The following is a 26,040-nucleotide window of genomic DNA, read 5'->3' as shown; positions in this document are numbered from 1 at the left end:
GCTATAATCGGCCGTGACGTATTTTTGTACGCGACGCAAACAACACCTACGCAACCCACACATGGACAGAACCCACATAACAACAATGGAGGACATCGATGCAATGGTATTCGTGTTCGTATTATTAGCTGGCATGTTGAAGAAGTGGAATATGTTGGCTGCGGCGCTGCTATGGCTGTTACCAGCATGGTTGCCATGTCGCTCTCGTGACTTCGTCACACTCTGGCCAATCAGTGGCCGGCCGTCTGCCGACGTCACCTTTTAGCATCGGCTCAGCTCGCTTGGAACCTAGAGCGAGGTGGTACTAGAAAAAGCAGCCACTTCAGGTACCAGATACCATGTTTTCGCGGTGGAAACGCAAAAAATGCGAGCTGAGTCTAGTCGAGTCGTGTCGAGCTGGTACCATGCGGTGGAAAAGCGGCATAAGACACTGATATGAATTTACAACGTATTTATTTTACCAACCAAACATGTTCCGTCCGCATTAGAACGGCGAAATCCGACACTGAAAACGATACTTTTTTTAAAAAACGATCGTTGAGGTGGATAAATATGAAAACGCTGGGTTCGCGTTGTAGTGTGGTCAGGGTAGTCGGAGGCTTTCAGATATGATGGCGTTCGGTTGCCATGACACTGCCACAAGCTTGCGCTCATCTAAAAAAAAAAATGGCAGGGGAAATGTAAATGATAATAATAATAATAGTGATAAATGAAATTTATATAGCGCTTAATATGGTACACTAATACCATTATGATGATTTCTCTGTGCAATGTACTATGTATCCTCAGTTACAAGTTGTACGTTTTTATATTTACCCGGATTAGTGTGGACAGGGCCTTGTGTTTTCATTAACGCTACCACAGGGGTTGACACTAAGGTTTCAAAAGCACTTCCCCGTCGGGCAAGTACAGGTCAGGTTCAACTTGCCCGAATGTGATGTTCACTTGCCCAAATTATAATCAGAAACGTGAACGGGCCTCTTTTTGCCAGGCACCCGGCCTGGTCTTTGGGGGCTCAGAAAACTCATCCTAGCTCAGATTGAAGCTGAATGTTAGCTTCCACACATGTTGTGTTTAAAAAATAACAAACTTCTTTGTTTACTTATTTATCGAGCGGTCACATCGTGCCATGAAGTGATTTCAGTCCACCGTTGCAACCTATTGAAGCTATTGCCAAGTTATATGTAGACCTGCATGATTTTATGCAAATGTACATAACTAAATGTCAGAGGTAGTAGCAAAGATATGTCTTTTTAAACTTTCACGTTTCTTGTAGCTCTAACTGAGTAATCACAATCGCGTTTCTAGAAGTGTTGTCAGTCACGATACTGGATTTTCTAACTTCAACACTATACCTGTAAAAATATCAATATTCTATACCATTTTCGATATCGGGGGAAAAGTTTTTTTCAGGAAATAATAATTCTTTATTTCAGACCCAGGAGGATCCATATCAACACAAACAAAATAAAATAAATAACATACCCAAAGTAAATAGAGTATTACTCCACAACTGCAAGGGCGATAATGTCATCTTTGTGCCAAAAGAAAGTTTGTTGTGCAAGTGAAATATTCAATGGGGATAATACTTGGTTAAAGTGAATGAAGCCATGGAACACAGCGTAAGTGGAAGATAACATTTCCACCTGAAATAATTATCAGTTGGTCGTTATCAGTTGGGAGCGCTGTCTTACTATGAGACACAAATAAAGGTAGATATCTTAAAATTTTGACAATTGACACCTCTATTTAAAGTTCAGGGCAAATTTAATCGAATGCACCAAGCCAAACACTCGCGAATAAATATATGGCCACTAGATTGCGCTGAAGAATATGTTGTCTGATTGAAGGCAATTTACCTATTTCCTAAGAAACCTTCTTATTTATTGATTGAAAACACCATGTTTAGTTGCAAGATTTGGCCCAGACACTGGATAATCTGTTTATGGTGGTTTTATTCAATCAGAATCAACTTTGTGGACAAAAATCACAAAGGTAATACTTCATTTTTGGTTGTTAAAAGAAAAGGGGACGTTTCTTCTTAAGTTGTTATTTGCGAGTTTTAGTCACAGAATGATATGGTTTGGACTGTTGGAATAAGTGGCGGCTCAGCTTTCATGGACTAATATATACCTACTAGTTTGTGAGGGTCCAATTTCGTGAAAAAGATCGCTATTGCTGTACATGTGCACAGTTATGAAACCCAAAACCGTGTTCTTGCATATGACTTTCCTTGATAATTTGCCTCAATCCAAAGTACTTCTAAACTGCACTCCTCCATCACTACTCCATTTTCCTTCTACCTAAACCGTTTGCGGAGGCGCTGCAGTTGAGATCCTAGCTGTGTTGGCTAACCTTTAGCTAACACCTTCGAATCACTGCCAGAGACCGCACTGCGAGTGAGTGACAGAAGGCGGGGTGCTTCAAGTCACACTGGGCGCAGCCATCTTGAATTCTGTCTCGAAATTTTGCTCGGTCACCACTGAGTTCAACCGAGATGGCGAGTTCGCCGTCCGAGGTAAAGGGGCGTGTTTGTGCGTGTCGCTAGGCAATGTCCTCGGACCTCCGAGACGGATGGATAATAAAACGCAGCATAACAACCCTGGGACATGGTTTCCGAAAAAGTGCATATCGTGCAATGGATCCGTCTGGACGGTTCGCCGAAGACTTATGCGGTTTCACCAAAATATCGGCTCTGTGTGGACGGGGCCTTAATCAAAATCTATATCATGAAAATGAATGTGATTTTTACATCCGGAACCACAGTGTTGTGCTCTATAGAGCCACCGGCTGACCTCTTTACGTCACCAGCAACAACAAACTCAGGCGGGATTCGAGAAAGATGTTTTCAGTAGACAGCTATCAGTTTGGCCAAGGCACAATGGATGAATAAAGTTCACACGCGTAGTAAGAAGAAAACTACTACTTTACAACTTCGTTGATGACCAACATTTAGAAAAACATGTACAATTAAGTCAGCCTTTGGTGAACGGATTAAAATCGAAGCGGCCGGGGATACACTTATGGTGTGAACCAGATGCCGAACCAGATGAAATCTCTGAACTTTCTTGCGGCATTTCATGGAGGAACGCCCCCTTTTGCTCGGTCCAACTCGGGATTCTGAAAGTAACGAGTTCAGTGAAGCAGGTCTTACGACTCTTTACGGGCTGTGCCTGTAAAGATTTTATTTTTTTATTATTTGAACCTTGGTTGGTCATATTTATGTTGATTTTAAATGCTCTTACACATTTGATTACATTGCTACTTTATTCCGATCACCAATTTATGCAATGCACAGTCTTGCTGTGCGTGCAATACAATGTTAAGTCGTGTTTTTGGTTTTTGTTTTAGGTTTGCTAAAGAGGCTAATGTAGCTAAGAATAACAACGACAAATGACAAACGGGGATGCTATAAGTGCTGCAAGCCAGGAAATTACTTCACGTTCTCGCTAGAGCAGGTCGGGCGTACCGGTTTACCATACAAACTAGGGGTGTGACGATTAGGGCCCGACCGATTCATCGGCCTGCCGATTTAATCGGCCGATTATAGCCTTTTTGAAAATAATCAACATCTGGCAAAAAGACGCAGATTACAACCGTTTTTTTTTTTTTTTTTTTTTTTAATGTTATTGCGCTTAGTATCCTGCAGATTGCGCTCCTACTCGCCTTGCTAACTAACAACTTTAGCTGGAGTAAAAAAGAGGAGATTGAATTTTACCGTACAACATGAAAGCACGCTCGCTCAGGCAGCTGCGCGCTCACCTCACCAATGTACACAAGACGCGTTGTTTGAGCATGTTGTGCCTGTTTTTCTTTAGGTCCCAGGCCATGTTAATTTGTTATACTGTAGACTCTAACGGTGAGACCATACTGCTCAGCATGCACGTGTTAGTCACTGCTCACGAGCGCAGCACATTGGGAGTTAGTTATTTATTTTACATTTTACATTACTCATTTTTGACTGTAAATGTATTCTAAAACACTCAAAGGTTCTGCATTCAATTCACATATTCGTCAAAAGTGTTTAAAGTATATTTAAGGTATCAAAAACTACGTTTTATAGGCTTTTTTTTGTTTTGTTTTCAATCGGCCGATTAAATCGTAATCGTAATTTTTCTCTGAAAATAATCGGCATTGGCACTCAAAAATCAATATCGGTCGGGCCCTAGTGACGATACACTCAGCTCACGAGACGAGACACGATATTGGGTTCACGAGAACGAGACGAGATTTTAAGAAAACTACAATGACAAAATATATGACTGGAACAACAGACTTTTATTTAACCGATTATATATTATATTATAGCTCTTTGCATGCATGAAATTGAAACTTGGTGCTACTTTTTTTCAAGAGCAAACAATATAATGTGCAAAACCAAATCAAAGTTCTACTCCGTCAATACAGAGTGGAAATAGTGCAAGCAGAGTCTGACCAAGTAGGTCACTGATAACTTGGTGCAACTACACAGCCATGTTCTTTTTTAAGAACATAAGCATGTCCACATTCGCTGGCAGCAGTTGGGATCTTTGCGCATTGACTGTCTCCTGCTGTTGAAAAGATGTGCTCACTTGGAACGGAGGTAGCAGGGACAGAAAGGCACGCTTTGGCAAGGTGAGACAGCAAAGGATATTGGGAGGAGTGTTCTTGCCACCACTTCAGAGGGCAGCCACTGAGAAGGATAGAGGCCTCTTTTCTGTAGTTTTCAACTTCCCTCTCAGCCTGTTTTGAACTGTTGGACTCCTCTGGCTCAGTACAGAAAGAGTTCCCTAACAGGTCCTCAAGTGCTGTCTTTTTGGGAGCAGGTTCTGTCACTTCTGGCTCATCATCTCTCACAGCCTCCTCTCTAACGTGTGTGGGACCGTGAGCTCCACCTTCTGCCCCTTCTTCCCTCTCAGCTGTGGTCTTTAAACAGAAGTAACACTGGTGTACTGATGCTCTCATGTTTCTAACACACGCACGCACACACTTCATCACCCAGGCTCTGGAACTCCCTCCCCCCACACATAAAACAGTCAGTCACCATTACAACCTTCAACTCAAAACTCACCTGTTCAAACTCGCACACAACGTCTAACTGATCACTGTTTTGATTGTTTGTTTGTTTTGTTTTGTCTTGTTTTTGTTTTATTTATTTTTTATTTTTTATGTTTATTTATTTATGTTTTCCACAATGTCGTTTTTTAAATGATTTATGATGACTATATGCTCTGTAAGGTGACCTTGGGTGTCTTGAAAGGCGCCTCTAAATTAAATGTATTATTATTATCATCAATCTCTTAAAAATGTTTAGCTGACAAACATACACAATACAATTTAAAGTGATATACCTGTTTTTGCCTTGTTCTGTACCCTCAGGAAGACGGCCTCACACTGGTCATGGTCTAGCTGAGGTAGAGTCCGGAACCTTGGGTCCAGTACCGTGCACTCCAGCAGATAGTTGAAGGCATCCCCACTATCTGTTTGCAATCTTCGTGAGGATTGCAGTCTTTGTGTTGGCCACAGTGGTGGAATCTCCATAATTTGGTGTCATGTTCTGATCAATCATGCTCTTCAGTGGCACAATGAGACACTGTGGGACTCTTCTCCTCACACAACACTGTGGTGGCTGTCTTCAAAGGATGCAGCAGCTTCACAAGGTCTTCAGCATCTCTGACATCGCAGCTGTCAAGTGTATCAATGCTTCAGGCGTTTTGTCTTATCTCTGGGCTGGTGGGAGCTGCTGATATGGCAGCTTGCTGCTCAAGGTAACGAGCCAGCATATCCAACGTGCTGTTCCATCGCGTCGTAACGTCCATGATTAACTTGTGTGATGACAATTGTAGCTGTTTCTGCTTGGACATTAACACCGCGGTAGCCGTTGAACTCCGATGAAAAAAAGCAGCCACACGTCTCACCCGCCCGAGCAAACGAGCGACGCGGGGAACACCGAGGCCAGCTTTGGTTGCAAGATTTATAGTGTGCGCAAAACACTTAAGGCCCATTCACACCCTACGGTAAATACGGATACGGACCATTTCGTCCGGTCCCGGAGGTGTTTCGTCCGTAAATGGGTCCGTCGCCTCTGAGCTTACGAATCCGGAGTGCTCCGGGAGAACCGGAGCAATACCACCGGAAATCGAGGCGGCAGTATAGGGTCAAAAGTCAGACCATTCGCGAATATAAACCAAACAAAGAAGAGAGAACGGGACATTTAAAAATGGCTCAAAATTTGGAGGAGAGGATCTGCGAGTGAGGGGGTATACCCACCTGTTTGATTGTACCGTGTCGGGGCATCGCGACAAACAAAAATGTGTTAACAGCTGGGAGGAAATAGTGCTTGCCGTTGAACTGCCCGTGAAAAATGTTCAGAAAAAATTGAATCTTGCCAGGGACAGATTTGTCCGAGCACATAACAAGGGCATGTCAAAGAAGAGTGGGGATGCTGCTGGGGGCCCAGAACATCCCATCTTGACACAATTGGCGTGGCTGAAGGTGCACATCAGACACCGAAACACCTCGTCCAACTTTGATGTAAAATTATTAATGTTGTTGAGTTGTTTGCTGTCGTTTCTACCTATTTACCGGGTCTATTGAAACACTTTTAATCAAACATACTTTACAAATAAACTGTACAAGAATGAAAGCCAATCTTCTTTCACTAGTAATCTACATCTGTCCTCTGTCAAATAAAGTTGGATCCACAATCCTTGCCATCTCACCAATGAAAATATTTTATAAACAAAGAATGTTGTGCTGGAGTTAAGAGTTAATGATATTTTTTGTACTTCTATAGACTCAAGATCAAGCTGAGGAGGAGGCGGCGGAGGCGGGCAGTTCACAGCCTGGATCCTCTTCAGCACCACCACCAACACCATCACCTCCACCACCAACTGATGTGGGAAGCCTCTCCCCTTCTCAGAGCTCTCACCCTGGAGCCACGAAGAGGAGGGGGAGGACTACAGAGGTGGCTCCGGATCCGGTCGATGCAGCACTGCTGGAAACACTGCAGGAGTGGTGGCGTGAGGAACGGGAGAGTAAAAATGTGTTCAGCAGTTTTACGGGCTACCTGAACACCGTTCTTCAGGAACTTCCAGCCACAGATGGCTGGAAGCTAATCAAGGAGATCCAGCAGCTAATGCTGACTTATTTATAGGGGCGTACATAAGTTATGTTCTGTTCCAAATATTATTTTTTATTCTATTATTCAACGGTTATTTAAAATGTTAAGTGCCTTTGACGCTGTTGCACATTTAATTGTTTATTATTTGTTATGTTCTAAATGTTCTATCTATATTGAAGACCCCTGAATTGTATTGTTTTTGATAAAAAGTTGTGGAGAGCCACACAAGCCTTCGTGACATCCTCAGCTGTGTCAATGGAACACTCCATAGCCCTTCCCAGTATTCGCCCCCCTGGCAGCAAGGATGCCAAAGGCATTTTCAATGACCCGCCTTGCCCTTGAGTGCCGGTAATTGTACACCTTCTGGTCCTGAGACAGTTGTTGAGATCCTATTAACAGAACATTCTTATTAGAAAACCTTGGTCCTTCTTGAACCAATAATACAAATGCAGCAAGAGCTAAAGAGCATGTTATAGAGCCATATTAAGTCAGGCACTAAATGTATGCTTGCAAGTTCAAGGAGTTCTGTGAAATTAAATAGTCTAGGTGGGCTGAAGTTGTGGTTCTTATAATCAGAAGAGATGTTGCCACAATGGACAGAAGGTATTGCTGTGAGAGCCCTGAGGCTGTAGTTTCATAAAATAATTGATTCATTAGTTTTAATGTGTGTGGCAGTTTGGGTAATAGACATTACACTAGTTGGCATGGAAACACATTTTATTGTTGTAGTGGTCTATATAAATTGATATATTTCATTTGATAGGCTATTCCATTCACTTACCTGGGTATGGGCGCATGATGTTGACCTTCTGGGGGAAGGCCTCATCTGCCACAAAAACAGGCGTTGTCAGCACATCTGTCCCAGGCAGAGGCGCGTGTGGCGGCAGAGGGAGTTGTCCCTGAATGAGCTGCGCTCCAAACTTCGTCCAACAAAAGACCCCAGCATCACTTTCCCTGCCGAAGGCTCCGACGTTGATGAAGGTGAAGCTTCTACAGCACTCTGTACAGTCATCGTATCAAACCTGCACCATATTAGATAAACGGTTGTGATTGGCCTGGCCCAGGCCTGATCGAATTCTGTCTGAACTGGAGTAGGGCCAGACTCGTATGCCAAAGCAAATTAAACATGAGTTCATTGTGCTTTGCCGTCACTGATGTCCCGGAATGATAATAATGTTGTAACGTTGTAGGCAGAAATTTGAAACTAATATAACCAACCAGCTTCAAAGACACGAAAAGGAGGAGAAGCCACTCTAACAAACCACATTGCATTGTATGCCTCTGAAGGCCTATCCTCAAAACCATGCGGTTTCCTTAAACTAAATTGCCTACTACTATCAAATTATCATTTAAATTAGATAAATTTAATAAAAACAGTAAGTCAAAGGCTAAAATGACACTTATCAAAAATGTTGTATGAAGGTGTAGTTGTAGTAGCAGGGTAGGGGATTTTGGTTATGGTAGTAACCAACCCCAGCCCCAATATATTACTGCATTCCTTTGCTTTTCAATTCTGTTCTTGTTCTATTTCATGCAGGCGCCCTCCCTTCAGCCTAGCTGTTGTTGGCTAAGTATATCCCGGGTTTGTCCGCCTCCATGCGGCATCGCCGTGTGCTTCATGAGTGGGCTGGGGACTCGTCGCATGTTGCGACATGTACCAGTCCCCTAGACCCCGACATTTCCCCTTTTCTCCCTACAGTCAGTTCGCTGTAAAGAGAAGGCAGAGTTGCCCTCTATCGCCCTGCGGCTTCGGCCTGCAGCAGTATTCTCCGCTTGCAGACGAGCCAGACATTACACGCAATGTGAAGTGTGGAGAGGCCAGAACGCTTTTATCAGCCGTCTGCTCGCCCTCGCCCTGAGATCTTTGCATGTTAGCGAGAGTGACGTTATTTCTCAACATGGTTGGATAACACGCTGAGGTGGGGACCTCAGCGTGGATTTTCCTGCTTGCCGACAAGCAACTCCATCACACACGCAGTGTGAAGACGCCCACCTTTGCGGTTGTAGAGCGTCGTAGTTCAACCGGGGGTTCCCCCGCCTCCGTGCAGCGTTCCCGTGTGCTTCATGGGCGGGCTTGGACTCGTTTCCTGACTTTCCCCGCTTTCTCCCTCTTCAGTCGGATGCTGTATGGAGAAGGCGGAGCTGCCCGTTATGCTCGTGGCATGGTACTCTGTCGCTTTGGCCTGCCCTGCAGCGGTATTCTCCGCATGAAGACGAACAATTCATTCCATCACTCCATTCCTCTCGTTTGGAGCGGACGTTAGAGGGGCCGTGTTGCTTGCCGCAGTTGGTGGCTTGGGTTTTTTCCTAACTCCACGCCCAGTTGCGGACATAGGAGAAGCTTTGTTGCTCTGCATTGCCCTTTTTTCATAGGTTCTATGAAATGGGGTTGAGTCAGAAGTTACAGACTCGCTCTTTTCTCCTGATCATCGCTTTGCGTTTTCTTCTGAGAATTTAGGGTTATTTATTGAGCCGTTATGTTTTTGCACAACCTCGGGGCATTCGGGCCAGCCCTAATATATAACTAAGACATGTCTACTTTTGCAGGACACTATATACACGCTGCAAACATAATAAGTGTGACATTGGTTTTCAGCAAGTATACCAGGGACAGAGGTTGAATATCAAGTATTGATAGATGCTGGACTCTCCCGACCAGCGTATCTTGTCTTGACTCAAAGCCAATGGAGTAACGCTGTGGATGGACAACAAGATAGCATGCAAAGCACATTGAACACCTTCATCATCCTCTTCCTCATCACACTGGTCAACAGTATTGGAACCACTGCCATCAAGGTACGGAGAGTCTTGGGGCAGTAATTCTTATTTTGAATAACTATTCTGGTAGCCTACTTTCATGAATCACTAAATGATTGTACATCATGAATAATTGCCGATGCCAATACTAATCGATTCTGGAAATTAAATGGACACTGTTACCAATTTATTTGATACTAATGCATCTCCTTTTATTTTCTGATGTTAGATCAAATGAAGGAAGTTTTATTGCCATTTTTTCCATCGATCATTAAAACAATACGATGAAGAGGACCTTAAAAAATGGTTGCTCCTACGAAGCAATTTAATCAACTAAAACAATAGCAATGATGTGTAGGAAAATGAGTTTGTAAGTATTATTTAGCAATACTTCATAAGAGTACTTGGAGTTTATTTGAGCCTCCTTTTTTCTTATGTATTATGTACTACTACAATTCTCTGTATTTGTTCTAGGTAGAGTTGGAGTTAAAACTTGGTGTCAAACTAACCAATTTTTCATTTAATGGCCGTTTTTGGCATGAACATCACATTCTGCACAAATAATAATCGATGGACAACTGAAAACTGTAATTTACTTCTAATTATGCTCACACTTATAAATGTGTGTATTGTCATCGAGGAGCGGGCTGGGAGTTCATTAGCTGAATTAGATATGTACATTAAATATACTTTTCAACATTTCCTCACAAAATATTTTGACGGCGTGTAGTGGACACATCCCTCTGTGCATTAATCTGCAACTGGACAACAGGCATCACATGCTGGTTTCCTTTCTGCCTTGATTCTTGTGTGTATACATTCTTAAATGATGCTCACATTTTGTCATTCTCTTTCAGGATCACTTTCCCATAGCCAGCCTTCGGCCGTACTTCTGCAGGGTCCAAATGAGCTGGTGTGCCTGGCTTACAGATTCGGCCCTGCCTCCATCAATATCAACTGGCTTCTCGATGGCACCACACAGCTCAGGAGTTACAATACTAGTGAACTTCACTGAGGTCCAAAGGGAAAGTTCGGCATCCAAAGCCGACTCCCTCTTTCCCGCCACGAATGGCTACCTGGGCAGATAAACCATTGTAACGAACGGAACATGTCCAAACCAGGTTTGTACATGCACATGTCTTGCTATATCATCGGGGCATATAAATGTAATGCATTGTGTATGTGGGGGAGGGGATTAATAGCGGGAGGGGATACATTTAAATAAATAAGTAGAGCCTAATCTTCAGGAGTTCAGGAGTTTAATTGCTGAAGGGTAGAAGCTGTTGTTGAAGGGTGTCGTTCCAAGAGATCCAAGAGATCTATAGCTTCTTCCAGAGGGCAGAAGTTGGAAGAGATCATGGCTCGGATGTGAGGTGTCCCAGATGATCTTGGTTGCCCGGTTCAACCTGCGTTCAGCATACAGAGAGTGGACTGATGGAAGGTCACAACCAGTGATGTTGGAGGCTTTGATGATAACTCTCTCTAATTTCCACTTGGACTGTCAGAGCTCCCATACCAGACGATGAATGAAGATTTGATGTTACTTTCAACGATGGCTTTGTAGAAGAGCACCAAAAGCTTTTTGTTCAAACTTTTTTAGGAAAGTTTTTTAGGAAAGTTAGGAAATAAAGTCTCTGATTTGCCTTTTTTTATAAGGTGGGTGGTGTTAATGTCCCATTTCAAATTATGGCTGATATGTGAGCCAAGAAATTAAAAGGAGTCAGTCAAGGTTATAGGCTGATCCCATATAATAGACGGGGCTTTGGTGTTCTCATATCCACAACCATCTCTTTGGTTTTTGAGTCGTTAAGATGGAGCTTGTTTTCAGTATACCAGTCCATAGCCCATTTCACCTCCTTGTGGTACTGGGACTCATCTGTCATCTGCATACTTCAATACTTCTACAGAGTGATGGTGAGCTCTCATGTCATTAGTGTAGATTGAGAACAGAAGAGGAGATAATATACACCCTTTATCCAGGCTACACAGGGCTGAGTTTATGTTCATGGCTTGTAGCCTAGAGAAGAGGATGAGTGGATCAATGGAGTTTAAGGCTAAGCTAATGTCAATGAACATCAAGGGTGCATAGGTGTTGCTTGACTCCAGGTGTTGCAGTATAGGGTGAACTCCTAGGTTGATGGTATCTTCCACACATCTGTTAGACTGGTAAGAAAATTGGTAGGGATCCATCAGTGGTGATGCTATGGTTTGCCGATGGGAGAGTACTACACGTTCAATATACAGCCTAGTTTGGTTTATTGAGTCAATACTATTAACTTTATTGACATGACATTACCAGAAAAGATACAAAGATTCATTGTACATAAGAAAGTGATTACCTATGTGCTGCTCCTCACCCCCATATATAATGTGAAATTAATTGATTCATCAACATAAATGTGACCTAAGAAATACACATATGATTTTGACTATCGGAATATCTGCAGAAAAATAACAAAAGAAGAGGGCTTTCCCTGGCCAACCAAGCATTGGGCCTCCGACTCTTTAGATCCTCCCACTAATAAAATATAAAGGAATGTATTTTCATTCAACAGAATATTCATTAATAAGGAAATAATTCAAGTATTAATTAAACTACTACAAGGTAATTTGATTACAATTTAATGACTTTAATGCCTTAACAAAAGGTTAATTAAAGGATAATTAAAAATCTCCTACTGTACCCCAGACATAACCATGCTATTGATATACCGGAGGACTCAATAAACAAATTGAAGTAGGTACCTATAACAATAAACCTGATTCACCTGTGTCTGTATTTCTGTGAGTTAATATTGTTACAGCCAATGAACAACATAGCTTGAGTTTCTTCATGGTGCTGCATGGCTAACTTACTTGACTTACTTTAACTCCACTTTAATTGTAGTTATCCCTGTCTCGTTGTGCCATTTAGGAGCAGTAGTTACAACTGTAGACATGGTGTATAGTCAAATGTTTGTAGTTTTGTGAATGGCATTCCATTTCTACATCAAAATGGACATTTGACAATCCATACCATTTGATAATTGTACTACAGGCCCTACAGTCCCTTGACCTTCAACTGAGGTTCCAACATGCAGGAGGGAAGTAAAAAACATAGATGTTATACAGGCCTATTTATGTTATAAAAAGACGCAGGATGGTGTCTTTGTTCCAGGATGCATTTGGCTACAGTGAAGTCTCATGTCGTGTCACCATGCAAACAATAGGACCAATAAAAATGAATAATGGGATTAATTCATTGGTTGATGGAAAATATATATATTTTTTTTTTATAGCTCTTTTAACAGTCTAACTGTACGCATTCGAGCGCTGTCTCAGAACATCCCAGAGTTAAGATTGGTATATGATGTCAAAAGAAGTCAAACTACACTAACTGGTAAGTTGGATGGTTAAGTAGTGTCAACATAGGATACGAATTGCGGTTCTGATTAACACCACGTTATGCATGCATAGAGTTTGAGCTTACCTTGATCAATGCAAGCAGGTTATGCAACAGCCAAATTATTTAATATGCTAACAAATACACAAAACTTCTGGTACCGCCATCGCTAAGAGCAAGCAAAGGTCGCTCAACAAAGTCACAACTTTTCTCTGTTTTGGGACCTCAGTGGTGGAACGACTCTCCCGATGTCAGGATCGCAGAGTCGCTCACCCGCTTCCGCAAAAGACTCAAAACTCACCTGTTCGGAGTTCACCTCGACTCTGCATAGCTACCCAGCCCCTTCCGGCCACCATTGTATATTGTACGTCCGTACGTCCACTTAATGTATGCACTTATTGTACTCCCTTAATCTACATTGCACTTATTCATAGTACTTATGCCGCGTTTCCACTGCAGGGTGCGGAACGGATCGGTTCGCAAAGGTGCGGTACGGGTTGCGTTTCCACCGCCAAAAGTGGGCGTGACCCGGACTTAGCTGTACCCGTTTTGGCCTCGTTTTCAGTACTCCTCCGTTGGGGTACTGAAAACGAGACGAGACGCCTGAAAGGGTCCCGGTTAATTCTAGCTACACATCCCCTCCGTTGATTGGTCAACAGAATCATCACTTCCGGCCCGGGCGACGTGGGGATAAAAACAAACAAACAGTAGCCTTGAGGTATTATTCTTTACAATTAACATGTCGCGTAAAACGCTTGCTTGGTCAAACAAGGAGGTGGAGACGTTCGACTGCATTCTTGGGGAGGAAGACATTGTTTACGATGTTTACGTTGCTGCCGCGGCGATCGACATCCGGCCTACCTTAAAGGATACTAATGGCGCGTTTCCACTGCAGGGTGCGGAACGGATCGGATCGCAAAGGTGTTGGTCGGGTCGCGTTTCCACCGCCAAAAGTGGGCGTGACCCGGACTTTGCCGTACCCGTCCCGGCCCCGTTCTCGGGACTCCTCCGTTGGGGTACCGCAAACGAGACGAGACGCCTGAAAGGGTCCCATGAAATTCTAGCTACACCCCCCCTCCGTTGATTGGTCGACAGAATCGTCACTTCCGGGTGACGCGGGGATAAAAACAAACGAACAGTAGCCTCGAGGTATTATTCTTTACAATTAACTTGTCGCGTAAAACGCTTGCTTGGGCGAACAAGGAGGTGGAGACGTTCGTCTGCATTCTTGGGAAGGAAGACGTTTTTTACGATGTTTACGTAGCTGCCGCGGCGATCGACATCCAGCCTACCACAAAGGGTACTGTCGGCAGTGGAAACGCGACCTCGGAACTGAGCTGGGCTATACCGCCCCCTCCCTACCGCACCTTTGCGATCCGATCCGTTCCGCACCCTGCAGTGGAAACGCGGCATTATTGTAAGTTGCTTTTACTTACTTATTGTAAGTTGCTTTGGATAAAAGCGTCTGCTAAATGCCCTAAATATAAATGTAAAATACATACTGCCCATCACCAATATGTATCAGTTTCATCACCATTTGGGGGGGGGGGGGGGGGGGGCTTATCCTTTTTTACAGTATCGATAAATGCATGTAAATAATGTGTTGTTTTTTTAGATTACTAATGCTATGCAATTGAGGACTGGGAACCATGTGATATATGCTGGATTTATATTCCATGGCCTCAACGACACAGCTGTTGTCGAAAAGATTCCAGTCCCTTCCTGTTCAAGGCACAACAGATAAACGGAACGTATTATACTTTCAACCAAAATAAGGATTACAGGGGGCATAACGAGAATCTGGGAACAAAAAAGAAAAAATTAGCAAAAAAAACAAATCTGATAAGGAAGTTCCACATTGATAAAATTCCTGAAACCAATTCCAAAAATCCCAGAAGGTAAGTTATTTGGGGGCAATAAAACATTTTCCCTTGTCTGAACTGAAATAGTCATAAATGGTCCACATTGTATTGAATAATGAAGGAAACAAACAATTTTGAAGCATCGTCTGAGCATTAAGCCTCTCGTTCTTTTCTGCATGAAAAAGCAGGCTGAGATAATCCTTTTGAGACCTCATTCTGCTGGCATACACGAATCAGATCACAGTTGTACCAAGCGCAAAGACACTTGCACAAACGTGTTGTAGTAGTGAGTTAGGCTACTACACTGTTTAGCTTTTCTTTTAGGGACTGATAAATCTGTGATCTTCTCCAGAACCTTGGAGCATCATGAGTTCGGGACAGGCCTGTATCTTCCTCAGGCGTGGCAACAGAAGACAGGTACGTTTTGCTATTGACTAGTACAGTGACTTCTTAACTTCAGTGTGTGCATCTTTAAATTCACCTACTGAAATACTAGAATTTGCACTCAAAGAATTATAATATTACCAACCTTTTCTTTAAAAAAATTACCTTATACACACACACACACACACACACTCTCCCTCTCACAAACACCTCCCCAAACCCTCTCGTAATCTGTCCTTGGCCCCGTATATATTCTTTATGTTTTGGTATATGTTACATGTCTGTCGCACGTATCTGGGTTTTGTCGTGTTATGTGGTGTCTGTAAATGTATGTTTGCACTTTGGAAAAAAAAAAAATTACCTTATCACAAATTTACCGTGTGTCCTAAACAGAGGTCTTTTAAAATGCACAAAAAAAGGAAAAGAACGGAAAACAGACTTGAGGTTTGGGTTTCTGTTCATATAAGTGTGATGTTGCCAGGTAGGCGCAAGTTAAGTATAAACAAATGTTCACTGAGTTATTGAATAATTAAAAAGAGGACCACCAACTGTGTTTACCATGTCACGACAGAAAAGTCCTGTCCTGACAGCATAAAAAATGCTGTCCCTGACAGCATTTGGAGATGGGTGATATCATTTATCATATCCAAAGATATGCCATAGGACGATGCAACAATGTCGGTAATACCTGAGCATCTGAGCCTCCAACCTGTTTTAAGACTAAATGCATATTTATTTTTATGAAAAGGTATATTACTGCTACATAATGTTTGGTTAAGATATGAAGTCCAATTGATGCCCAAAGTATTGTCTTCAGGGAAAAAATCGTTGGTTCCGATTAGTGAAATTTTGAATTGTAAACAAAAACCTCCCCTTGTCGCCATATTTTTTTTTCTTTTTTCGTTTGGCCTCAATTTGATTCCATATAAATGCATGGTAAATAACTTTTTAACCATTTTATTCCCCAATTTCCTTCAATAATTCACAAGATACAGATAAAAACCCAAAACATATAATTTATTTCAAGTCCAAAAATACAACTATCAATCAAAACATTTTGGTATTTTTTTTTCTATCTGCAGAGCAGATAGATAATGTAATGAGTTTACTTTTTTTAACAGCAAAGACAACTGACCAATGAGGAAATAGAAGGTAGGCTACAAATGCTCCCTTTTCTTTTCATACCGTTATTTGACTTTAACCGTTATTTGAATCATATTGATTTGATGTATATTTTTTGTTGGTAGAGTTACGGGAGGCTTTTGAGGAGTTTGATAAGGACAAAGATGGCTTCATAAGCTGTAAGGACCTGGGCAACCTTATGAGAACTATGGGCTACATGCCAACCGAAATGGAACTCATAGAACTGGGCCAGAACATCAACATGAACTGTAAGTCTTTCTGTTGGCCTTATTCACGCATCGCTATTTCAGAAGTTTTTGGCACCAGAACGTCCATTTCTTCTTCACATACACAATCATACTTTCACATAAAGTGTCCATTAACTTGTTTTATATTTTGTGTTATGGTCCCTGAGATTAGTTAAAGATATGGTAGATAATTTGGAGAAACCAGTCAAGCTAAATTTTGAAGTATCGAACTGAAAATAATCCAACCCCTCTCTTCAGGCATCTCTCATAAGACACACTTCAACTTGCGTGATGGTTAAGTAGTGTCAACATAGGATACGAATTGCGGTTCTGATTAACACCACGTTATGCATGCATAGAGTTTGAGCTTACCTTGATCAATGCAAGCAGGTTATGCAAGAGCCAAATTATTTAATATGCTAACAAATACACAAAACTTCTGGTACCGCCATCGCTAAGAGCAAGCAAAGGTCGCTCAACAAAGTCACAACTTTTCTCTGACTTGCTCGCAAGCTTTAGCGGTAGGTCTTATGGAAGACTCCGGTCATGAGCAATGAGTGCATCAGCAGAATATCCCGATAAATACCAAAAGATTTGTATAATATATTCAACAGTTATTTTGCATGTCTTTGTGCCCGAACAATAATTTTAACTTTTTTGAGTATACAGCTGGATTATGTAGTTATGACACATGGCTGCACTGGCATTCAACTGGCTATGTATTTTTTCCAATTAAGGTTACATTTCTCTCTTGTCTCATAGCACTTTGATTGGCATCTAGTTTTGTCTTTTAAATATTCAAATATCAAGGCAAAGCTGTACGGCAACCAACTCATGAAAGACGTTCAAAAAATGACATCGGACTTTCGCCGGATAATGCCTTTAAGGATCTAGAAGGGTTAGGCATCTTACTCTAGGATGACTAAAAGAAGGCTGCAGAATTGGGGAACAGACCCAGTTCCATTTGGCTGGGATCAATCACCTGCGATGCAGTCTGTTCTGTATGCAGAACAGATAACCCTGCTTGAGGTTAGGGTTAGGTTGTGAGCTTTGGGAATTGCGTGATTTCTAATGACCTTATGAATGTGTTGCTTTTATTGTACCACAGTGGGAGGAAGAGTAGACTTTGAAGATTTTGTGGAACTGATGACCCCCAAGCTTCTGGCAGAAACGTCAGGGATGATCGGGCTGAAAGAACTGAAAGATGCATTTAAAGAGGTGAGATGATAGCTATGTAAGCTATTTAAGTAGCTATGCATTTCTAGTAGAGTTTCCTCTGGAAAAGTTTGATGTGTGTGTTAAAAAATTCCTAATATTATAAGACTCTGAAAGCAGTTGTAATTTAACCATCTTAAATTAATTAAATTCAACATTCCATAAAGTCCTTATAAAATCCAATAAAAAAAGATTTATTGGTTATCCCAGTGATTAATAATCAAACAGATTAATTAATATTGTAAGCAATCAAATTCAGATGGAGACGTTTGACAAGGGATGAGAAACTGTGATTTTGTCCCTCAGAAATGGTAGCATAGAGTAGCCATATAAAAATGATATCACTATTATTTATGAATAAATAATTATACATTGAAAATATTGTGGGCTAATATTCTTTCCATTTACTATTAAGTTTGACTTAGATGGTGACGGCAGCATCACCACTGAAGAACTGCGCCATGCGATGACCAAGTTACTGGGCGAGCAGACCACCAAGACCGAGATCGAACAGGTGGTCCGGGAGGCGGACAAAAATGGAGATGGCACAGTTGACTTTGAGGGTGAGAGGCAAACTACACACACACACACATGCACACGCACACACATTAGCACACATATACGCACACACTCTTCTTGGCAGCAAAGTATTTTATTTAATAAAGGATGGTCATGGCAAGCCAAAGGCTGAAATGTACCATGCATCTTCAATGAGACAATGGATGTACATGACCTGACTGGGAAACTTTCACATCGTGGGCAGTAACAACAAAGGAAACAATGGATGAGCGCAATGACCATCATGGAGAGTTCAGGATTGTCTGTGACTGAAGTAAGCCATTGCAGGAGAGGCCAAGTTAATTGTCAATATACTATGGGGGAAGGTGGACATGTCTACAAGGATGCACAACAGCTAAAGGAATCTACCCACAAAAGCCAGTCAAGAGACTGGCTTGGTCTGAGTACCAGCCATTGTTGCTACATTGGCAATTTGAATGCTGACAAACATTTTTCAATTGGAAAGAAAAACAAAGCTATCTCTAGCTGCAAGGAGATTTTTCACAAATCCCTTTTAAATTGATTTAAATGTAGCCACTGACTTAAAATTATTAATTTTACTTAAAATTATTACAACGAATCACTCAAAAATAAGCATTTGTGTGTTCAGGTTATATCACTTCCATAAAACACAATGCGAGTCTGTTCATGCAAAATATTTCAAGCTGTTTTGGAGCTGGAATAGTTATTTTGTCAGGGGTTGACAACATGCATGCAGGAAATAAAAAAGATTTCTGGATCAGTATCTAGTGACATAGTCCTAGATTTAAGGATTTAGTGACTTTCCTGCTGTTTTAGGAATAATAAAAATAAGAGTGCAGGGGTTTGGGCGAGTGGCTTTTAGAACTGGGTGTTTGAGATGTGTGCAAAACCCCTTCAGAAACGTCTCAAACCAAATTGATTAGATCTTAAAAAGGGAACGGTTCAACCTTTAAAGATCTTTAGCATTATTGGCGTTTCCCTGTTTTTTCTTCCAGAGTTTGTTAAAATGATGTCCCGTTAACGGCACCATGAAGAAATCCTGGAAGTGTGACAGAGGAAAGGAAGTCTTTTAGTACTTTCCCTACTAAATATCAACATCTTGGACTATTTTTAACTGCTGACTTTTTTTAAATGCTTACCAGAAATGATTTATTTTGTTTAATTTATTTATAATATTTGCCATTTGTTGCTACGTAAGAAAAGAAGTAGCACAATATTTTACATGTAAATGTCTGCAATGTATTTGTATTCTTGGACTTAAAACCTAAAACATAAATATTATTTTACTTGTTGTGTTTGTTTGTCTACTTTATATATCAAGACAGTCCTAGCACAGAGTTATGCAGTGACAATGGCCTCGGAGAACCAGACCTTAAGTTAAATATTTGATCTTTGACACAGTTTTTATGAAGAATGGATTATCAATATCCAAGGTCCTTGACATCTTCTTCGGCAGTCAGTCTCTTGCAGCTGCTTTGCACTGAAAAATATGCTGTTGAATTATATATCTTCACAAATAATCCAATTGTTAATAACTTATGAACTGGTTGTGGGAGGCAACTGGACCTATGCATTCACTTGTTGTTGTTGTTGTTGTTGTTGTTGTTGATGTTGTAATCTCTCTTAACTAATCCTGTCTCACCACGCTTAACGTGGTCAGGGCTATCCAATAGGAAAAAAGATTTCAGCATTTACACTGACATGTATATTGTTTCCTATAGAATTGACATATTTAGTAAGATTTGTAACACTGAACCCATATAACACAAGTTCATGTTTTGAAACCATTGGCAATTGCATAAGACAACCAAATTATTTGGTGTGTGTGTGTGTCTGGTGTATGTATATGAAGGCATACATTTTGTATGCATGTATATGTCTGGATTAATCTGTCTTTATGCCGTGGATTAGTTGAGTCCATCTAATCCTGATGACATGAGCAGATGGCAGACAAGGAAGCTTTCATGTACTAAATTAATCTAATGTTACTCTGCAACTGAAAAAGGTTAATGGAGAGAATCTTTTAGAACAAAGTGCATTTAGGTCAATTCTTCCAAGTCCCTCATTGTACTTGAGATCTGTGCTGTGCTGAGGATTCTGCTTATCCCTATCATGAGTGAAATTGTGGAAGATAAATAGTCTTCTAAAAATAAATTTCAACAACATCTCCTTTGCATTGTGCAAATTTGTTGGCTCTTTCATTTTGACATACAATTAACTTATTTGTGCTAATAAATGACCGGGAGATGCCTTTATAATACCCGTGTTGTATGAAAGGTTATGTACGTATGTTTATCTCCCAGGCTGCTTATAAGTATTTATTAACAGACAATCCCTGTTCAATATATTTCTGAAAGGTTCAAATGTGCTTTTTTTAATTATGTAATCTTCCTTTGTCAAATGTCATTGTAGCAGTGATACATTTTAAAACAAACAATAATTTTCAGCAATACTTGGACAATGCCCATTTATTAGGTTGGTTATGGTTTACACCATTCACGATATGGATGAAAACTGAAACCAGAATATTCATTTGTCGGTTGTGTAAACATTCACAGTTCATGCAGTACTTGAACCACAGTGTTTATGTGAGTTGAACACGAAGAAATATAGGCTATATATCAGATAGGTATAAGATCACTTTTGAGAAAGATAGACTGGCACATGCGAATATCAAGATACATGTATATATAATATATATATATATATAATATATATATAGAAGACTATATTTCCAGTAAAGAGGAAAGAGCCTAGAAGGCCTATGAATCAGGCTTGTCCGGTATGTCATTTTGCTTATATGCTCACAGTTATTGACTTAAATTACGAGAAGAAGATAGGAGCCATCTTGCCATGGATCTCAAAGCATTCTCTTCCAGAAGGAATGCATGCAAAGGTTAAAAACATGCACAGGCTAAAAACATGGTGTAGCTGTCATTGAGTAACAGGTTTCTCGTGCAAGGAACATCCATGGTGTACATGATATAATGTGCCCTAGTACGCATTGCTCTCAAAGGTTGATAACATCAGCGTTGCTCTGTTTGGGTTATATAATCCATGGCTTATGGCAGTAAGCGTAGATCCACACAGTGATCGATTGGCTGGGATTTCTTTTATACATATGGCCCAAAACAAGCATGGTTTAAATAAGGCATCAGGTAGATTCTTGGCGTGGCAGGAAGGATTCACAGGTCTGGGTTGAATATAAAGTCCAATGCTTGTCGCTCAGCTGCAGCCACGTTGGGGTGCCAGAGATCAACGCTGAAAATGGCTCGGGGACCATCCTCGGGGGGCCCTGATGGATTAAAATGGTTGTATGTAACGATTGGTTAGGTTGGTAAAGCAACAGGTTGAACAAACAACCTATATATATGCATAAATCTATCTTTCTATACATAAATAATAATTATAAAGTTTTACCGACCTTTGTGTGAAATGGTGTGAAGGAAAGAATCGTCCACTAAGAGGCAGTGTCCCTCTGACCAGCGCTGTGGTTCACCTCCGACCACGAGCTCACAAAGAGGTGGCGTCTGTAGACCTGCACACAATATTCATATTTCTCATATTTATGAAAGCGACGCCAACTACCGTACACTGACCTGACATAATATGAAAGGATATTCATTTGAGGGTAATCATATGCCAGAAAACCTGCTGTCGCAGGTAACCTTCACAGCAGGACTGTATTGTCCCAAAACATAGTTGTTTGTGAAAAGTAAGATGTAAATTGAAATCTCTATGGCTTATTTTACCCACTAATACTGGGATGGCTATCTGGAGTTATGAATCATACATGGGGGTTCACTGATATAGAAGAAATTATTGGTAGAATCTCTTCGTACCTATGATTTAATTCAATTTTTTTCCATGTGTTAATAGTTCTAGAAAAGGATTTGGCAAAATAAAGCAAAACTTGAAAGAGCTATAGAATATCAGAACAAAAAGCATATAAGAATCCCAACATGCTTGCCTGTTGATTGGCTCAAATCAGGAAAGCTGGTTGTTTCGTCTTCTGAATAAAAAATAATAAGTAAACATGACATGTGCCATGGGCATTATTCCACTTTTAGCCAACTTGGTTTCAAGCTGTGTGTTTAGAATCTAGATGGAACCAAGATGGCTGTTGATAACGGTTCAGGGGCTGCTTCCAAACTCACCCAGGTGGCATCGCAGACGGGCGTTCGTGGGCCCATAGGAGCCCCCCAACGTGACCCCAGGCCCCAGGAGCACGAAGCCGGCCCCCCCCAGGGAGTTGCTGCTGATGAACGTCCGAAGGGAGAGCAGGGTCCTGTACGTGTAGGGACAGGAGCGGCAGTTTCCCGCCACACAGACCCCTGCACTGTACAGGGGAAACCCCGTCTGGCCCTGGAGGAGACCACAAGAGGCATTCAGCGCCTTAGTGTTTTTGATGCCACACAATTAATAATAATACATTCAAAACTATTGCTGTGTTCGATTTTGAGGTAATATGAGCTCCACGTGAAGTGAACAAAGCAAAAGCAAGCAAAAAAACGTGTGAGACACATTAAGACCCGTCCATGTGGCTTTATGGTGTATGTATTGCCTTTGCATATGGTAATTAATATGAGGTCCTAAGATTCTCAATGGTTGTTGGCTGTTCTGTTCTTTTTGGTTCACATTCCTAATTCCTAGACAGCCAACGTTGGCCTGTATTTTACATTCGGTGTTGCCGTTTGTTGGGGCATTGTGCAAGCTATTAAGACAAATCCTTCCGCCGTACCTTGGGACCGCTCCATCCCAGTTTGGAGTCCACACCCCACTGGTAGACCGCCTGGAACTCAGCCAGGATCAGGGGGTACTGGGCTTCCAGGAGCTCGATGTCATGGCGGTGGGCATCGCGGGGGAAGAAAGGGACACTGGGGACGTCCGGCAGGAAGAACAGGTGAGGCCTCTGGATGGTGGAGTGGTCGCTCAGTCTCACCTGAGAGAAGGAACACCCATACAATTATTTTTGCAGGATCATGTTGTGGCTATATAGGGCTGTTCAACTCCCTAAATCCAGTTGGTCTCTTTGGTTTAAAGCGCCTGCTAAAGGACTAACTAGTAACTGGCATTACAAGTACACGCACGTGGTACTAACTTTTACTGCCACACACAGGGAGGACGTTCAGTGCTCGGCCCCCGCTGGGGGATAACCCTAACGCCATGCCTACCTGTTCCCGGAGTGCCTTGTGGATGCGTCCCATGCCCACCCAGCCGTAGCGCTTGGCGTACTCCTGCAGCGCGGCGTACAGCTTCCGGCCGGCCGCCGACGCCTGGGCCGGGAACAGCGGGCGTCCGGGCACCGGCGTCAGGTACTCCCTTCCGTCGGGGTCCTCGTCCTCGCCGGTCTGCGTGGAGATGCAGGGGGGCGGCGCCTGTTGGACCCCGGACCCCTCGGACCCCGACGCCGCCTCGCGGGGGCCGCCGCTGGCCGCGCCACGGGACAGCATCATGAAGCGCCGGGCGCCGGACTTGTGCTTCCCCCCCGGGTGGGCCCGGCCCGGCGGGGGGAGGTCGGAGCCCATGCGGTAACAGTACCACAGGAAGAGGAGCAGCAGGGGCCAGAGGAGCCCGTTGAGCGGCGGGAAGCCCAGCTCGGCGCACAGGGGCAGGGGGAAGGGACTCGCCCACCAGTGCATGCTCCAGGGGGACACGTCCAATAGACAAACACACAGGCCAGAGAACAGTGAACATAGAAGCACAATACAATGCAATGATAAAACAACAGTAGTACATTGATGTCCAACTCGCTATGAGTGACCAGATTCCAGAATGTATCAATTCAGGATTATAAATGATTAGGTGTTCCTTATTTATTATGAATGTAGGTTTGTGCCTGTGCTATTATGGTCTGTATCATTACTTCATCCATGTCTCCCTTGCACCCTGTCTACTTTGGCCTACAGGGAACCGACCTCCTCAGTGGCAGCAACAGTGTTGCTAATGTTCCACTTTGTATTCAGCAGCTCTATGGAGATCATAGCATCCTGTTTGTTCTGGGAACCATGGTGCAGGTGCCTGGAAAGGATCCCTTCAGGAACAAGTCCATGTTTGGGGTATATTTATGCAACGCTGGAGTTGAAGCAGCTGCAATCAATAGCCAATCTTGAATTAAAGTGTTTGAACAGGGAGGTAAGAAGCTGAGAAAATACAGCAGGCAAGGAGAAATAGCCCTACGACGATAGGAGTTCTACCCAAGCCAGGCTGGGTTAACGTACTCTGTTCTTATAGTTTTGTTTCTCATTTAACCGTGGCTTATGTGGTGTAAATTATCCCACCCTGCACCGAAAAATATACTAAGCCACACCCAAGCGATAAATTGTTTGTTTATAGTCCAATGCACTTGGTCCTATAAGCAATGTGGCCCCTAAATGAGATCCACGTCTCAGCTCCGCCCTCAGTGATGGGAGTTTGTTGGTCTAATGTTGCCCACAGAATAGTAAAATAGGGCTCAGGGTCAAGGGTCAAGGTCTGGAACTGCCAACCCTCATGTTTGCTGGACTTGGGAGGAGAAGCCACTCTGTGTTTAGAGGCCATTATTTAGGATGCTTTATTAATGTATGTTGTCCATTGTAGCTACCATTTAGTAGTAAAGTAATATTACCATACTAGAATTATTATCAGTAGTATGAGTGAAATATGATCTTCCTAAAAAATGTGACGTGTTTTCAAAAAAAAAATTGAGCAACATTCTTTCGTTAAATATAATTTGCTTTTGTGTGTGTGTGTGTGTGTGTGTGTGTGTGTGTGTGTGTGTGTGTGTGTGTGTGTGTGTGTGTGTGTGTGTGTGTGTGTGTGTGTGTGTGTGTGTGTGTGTGTGTGTGTGTACGTGCGTGCAATGCATGCATAAATGTAATACATGTTGAGAGAAGATAGAGAAAGAGAGAGAATAGAGCGAGAGAGAGAGAGAGAGAGAGAGATGTACGTGGGTGCCTTTCAACCAAAATACTTTTCATTATGTGGTTCGTCTAACGTTCATTTCAGAATGGTGACAGTGGTGCGAAATTAATATAACAATCCTAGTTTCCAGAATCCTTATCCTCATTCAACACGCGATGCACACCACAGCAGTGCTTATACGAGAACAGACCACCGCAACACGTATCGCTGTTCCCCCGACCAAAGATTTTTAAATTCCGCATTCCACATTCCAAGCAAAACATTCGGCTGCATCCTGGCTTTCCGTCTAACCTCAACACACTATACAAAACATTGCTCATGCGTATAGCGTCTCCTTCGGCATGCGTGGCAACCAGCAAACAAGCAGAAGACGCTGTCGCCGTTGTGATTACCTTGTTAATAGGTGGGACACACTTGAAGTGGTTTGTGTTTCAGCACTTTCCCTCGGTGGACAGCTCTCTTAAACGCGCCTGCTCCTCACGGTCTCTGGAACATTGCCAATCCTTGTGCAGTGACGCTCTACGA

General features: G+C 42.3%; 2 protein-coding genes across 4 annotated transcripts; one reads left to right on the top strand and one right to left on the bottom strand.

Moving 5' to 3' along the window:
• The first annotated feature begins 9,976 nt into the window (after window positions 1-9,976).
• Window positions 9,977-20,797, top strand: cabp5b (calcium binding protein 5b). Of its 3 annotated transcripts, none has more exons than XM_060039946.1 (7): window positions 9,977-10,980; window positions 15,456-15,520; window positions 16,609-16,639; window positions 16,735-16,878; window positions 17,966-18,075; window positions 18,488-18,635; window positions 18,836-19,597. In XM_060039946.1, exons 1-7 carry the CDS (start codon window positions 10,968-10,970, stop codon window positions 18,901-18,903), a joined length of 579 nt encoding a protein of 192 aa, XP_059895929.1. In that variant the 5' UTR covers window positions 9,977-10,967; the 3' UTR covers window positions 18,904-19,597. The 3 variants fall into 3 exon arrangements, with proteins under 3 accessions (XP_059895929.1, XP_059895945.1, XP_059895937.1); XM_060039962.1 differs by lacking the exon at window positions 18,836-19,597 and adding an exon at window positions 19,608-20,797 and having other exon boundaries at window positions 10,221-10,980; XM_060039954.1 differs by lacking the exon at window positions 9,977-10,980 and adding an exon at window positions 14,926-15,139.
• A 265-nt stretch (window positions 20,798-21,062) lies between these two features.
• On the bottom strand, window positions 21,063-26,036 carry asphd1 (aspartate beta-hydroxylase domain containing 1). The gene is made up of 6 exons (XM_060039921.1): window positions 25,908-26,036; window positions 23,787-24,255; window positions 23,354-23,554; window positions 22,770-22,977; window positions 22,037-22,150; window positions 21,063-21,907 (listed from the first exon to the last, which is right to left on the bottom strand). The coding sequence occupies exons 2-6, from the start codon at window positions 24,252-24,254 to the stop codon at window positions 21,798-21,800; spliced, it is 1,101 nt and encodes a 366-aa protein (XP_059895904.1). The 5' UTR covers window position 24,255; window positions 25,908-26,036; the 3' UTR covers window positions 21,063-21,797.
• Between the last annotated feature and the right edge of the window lie 4 nt (window positions 26,037-26,040).

This window comes from Gadus macrocephalus, chromosome 2 (assembly GCF_031168955.1).
Source record: "Gadus macrocephalus chromosome 2, ASM3116895v1".
Lineage (NCBI taxonomy): Eukaryota > Metazoa > Chordata > Actinopteri > Gadiformes > Gadidae > Gadus > Gadus macrocephalus.
This window is presented reverse-complemented; position numbering and strand designations above follow the sequence as displayed.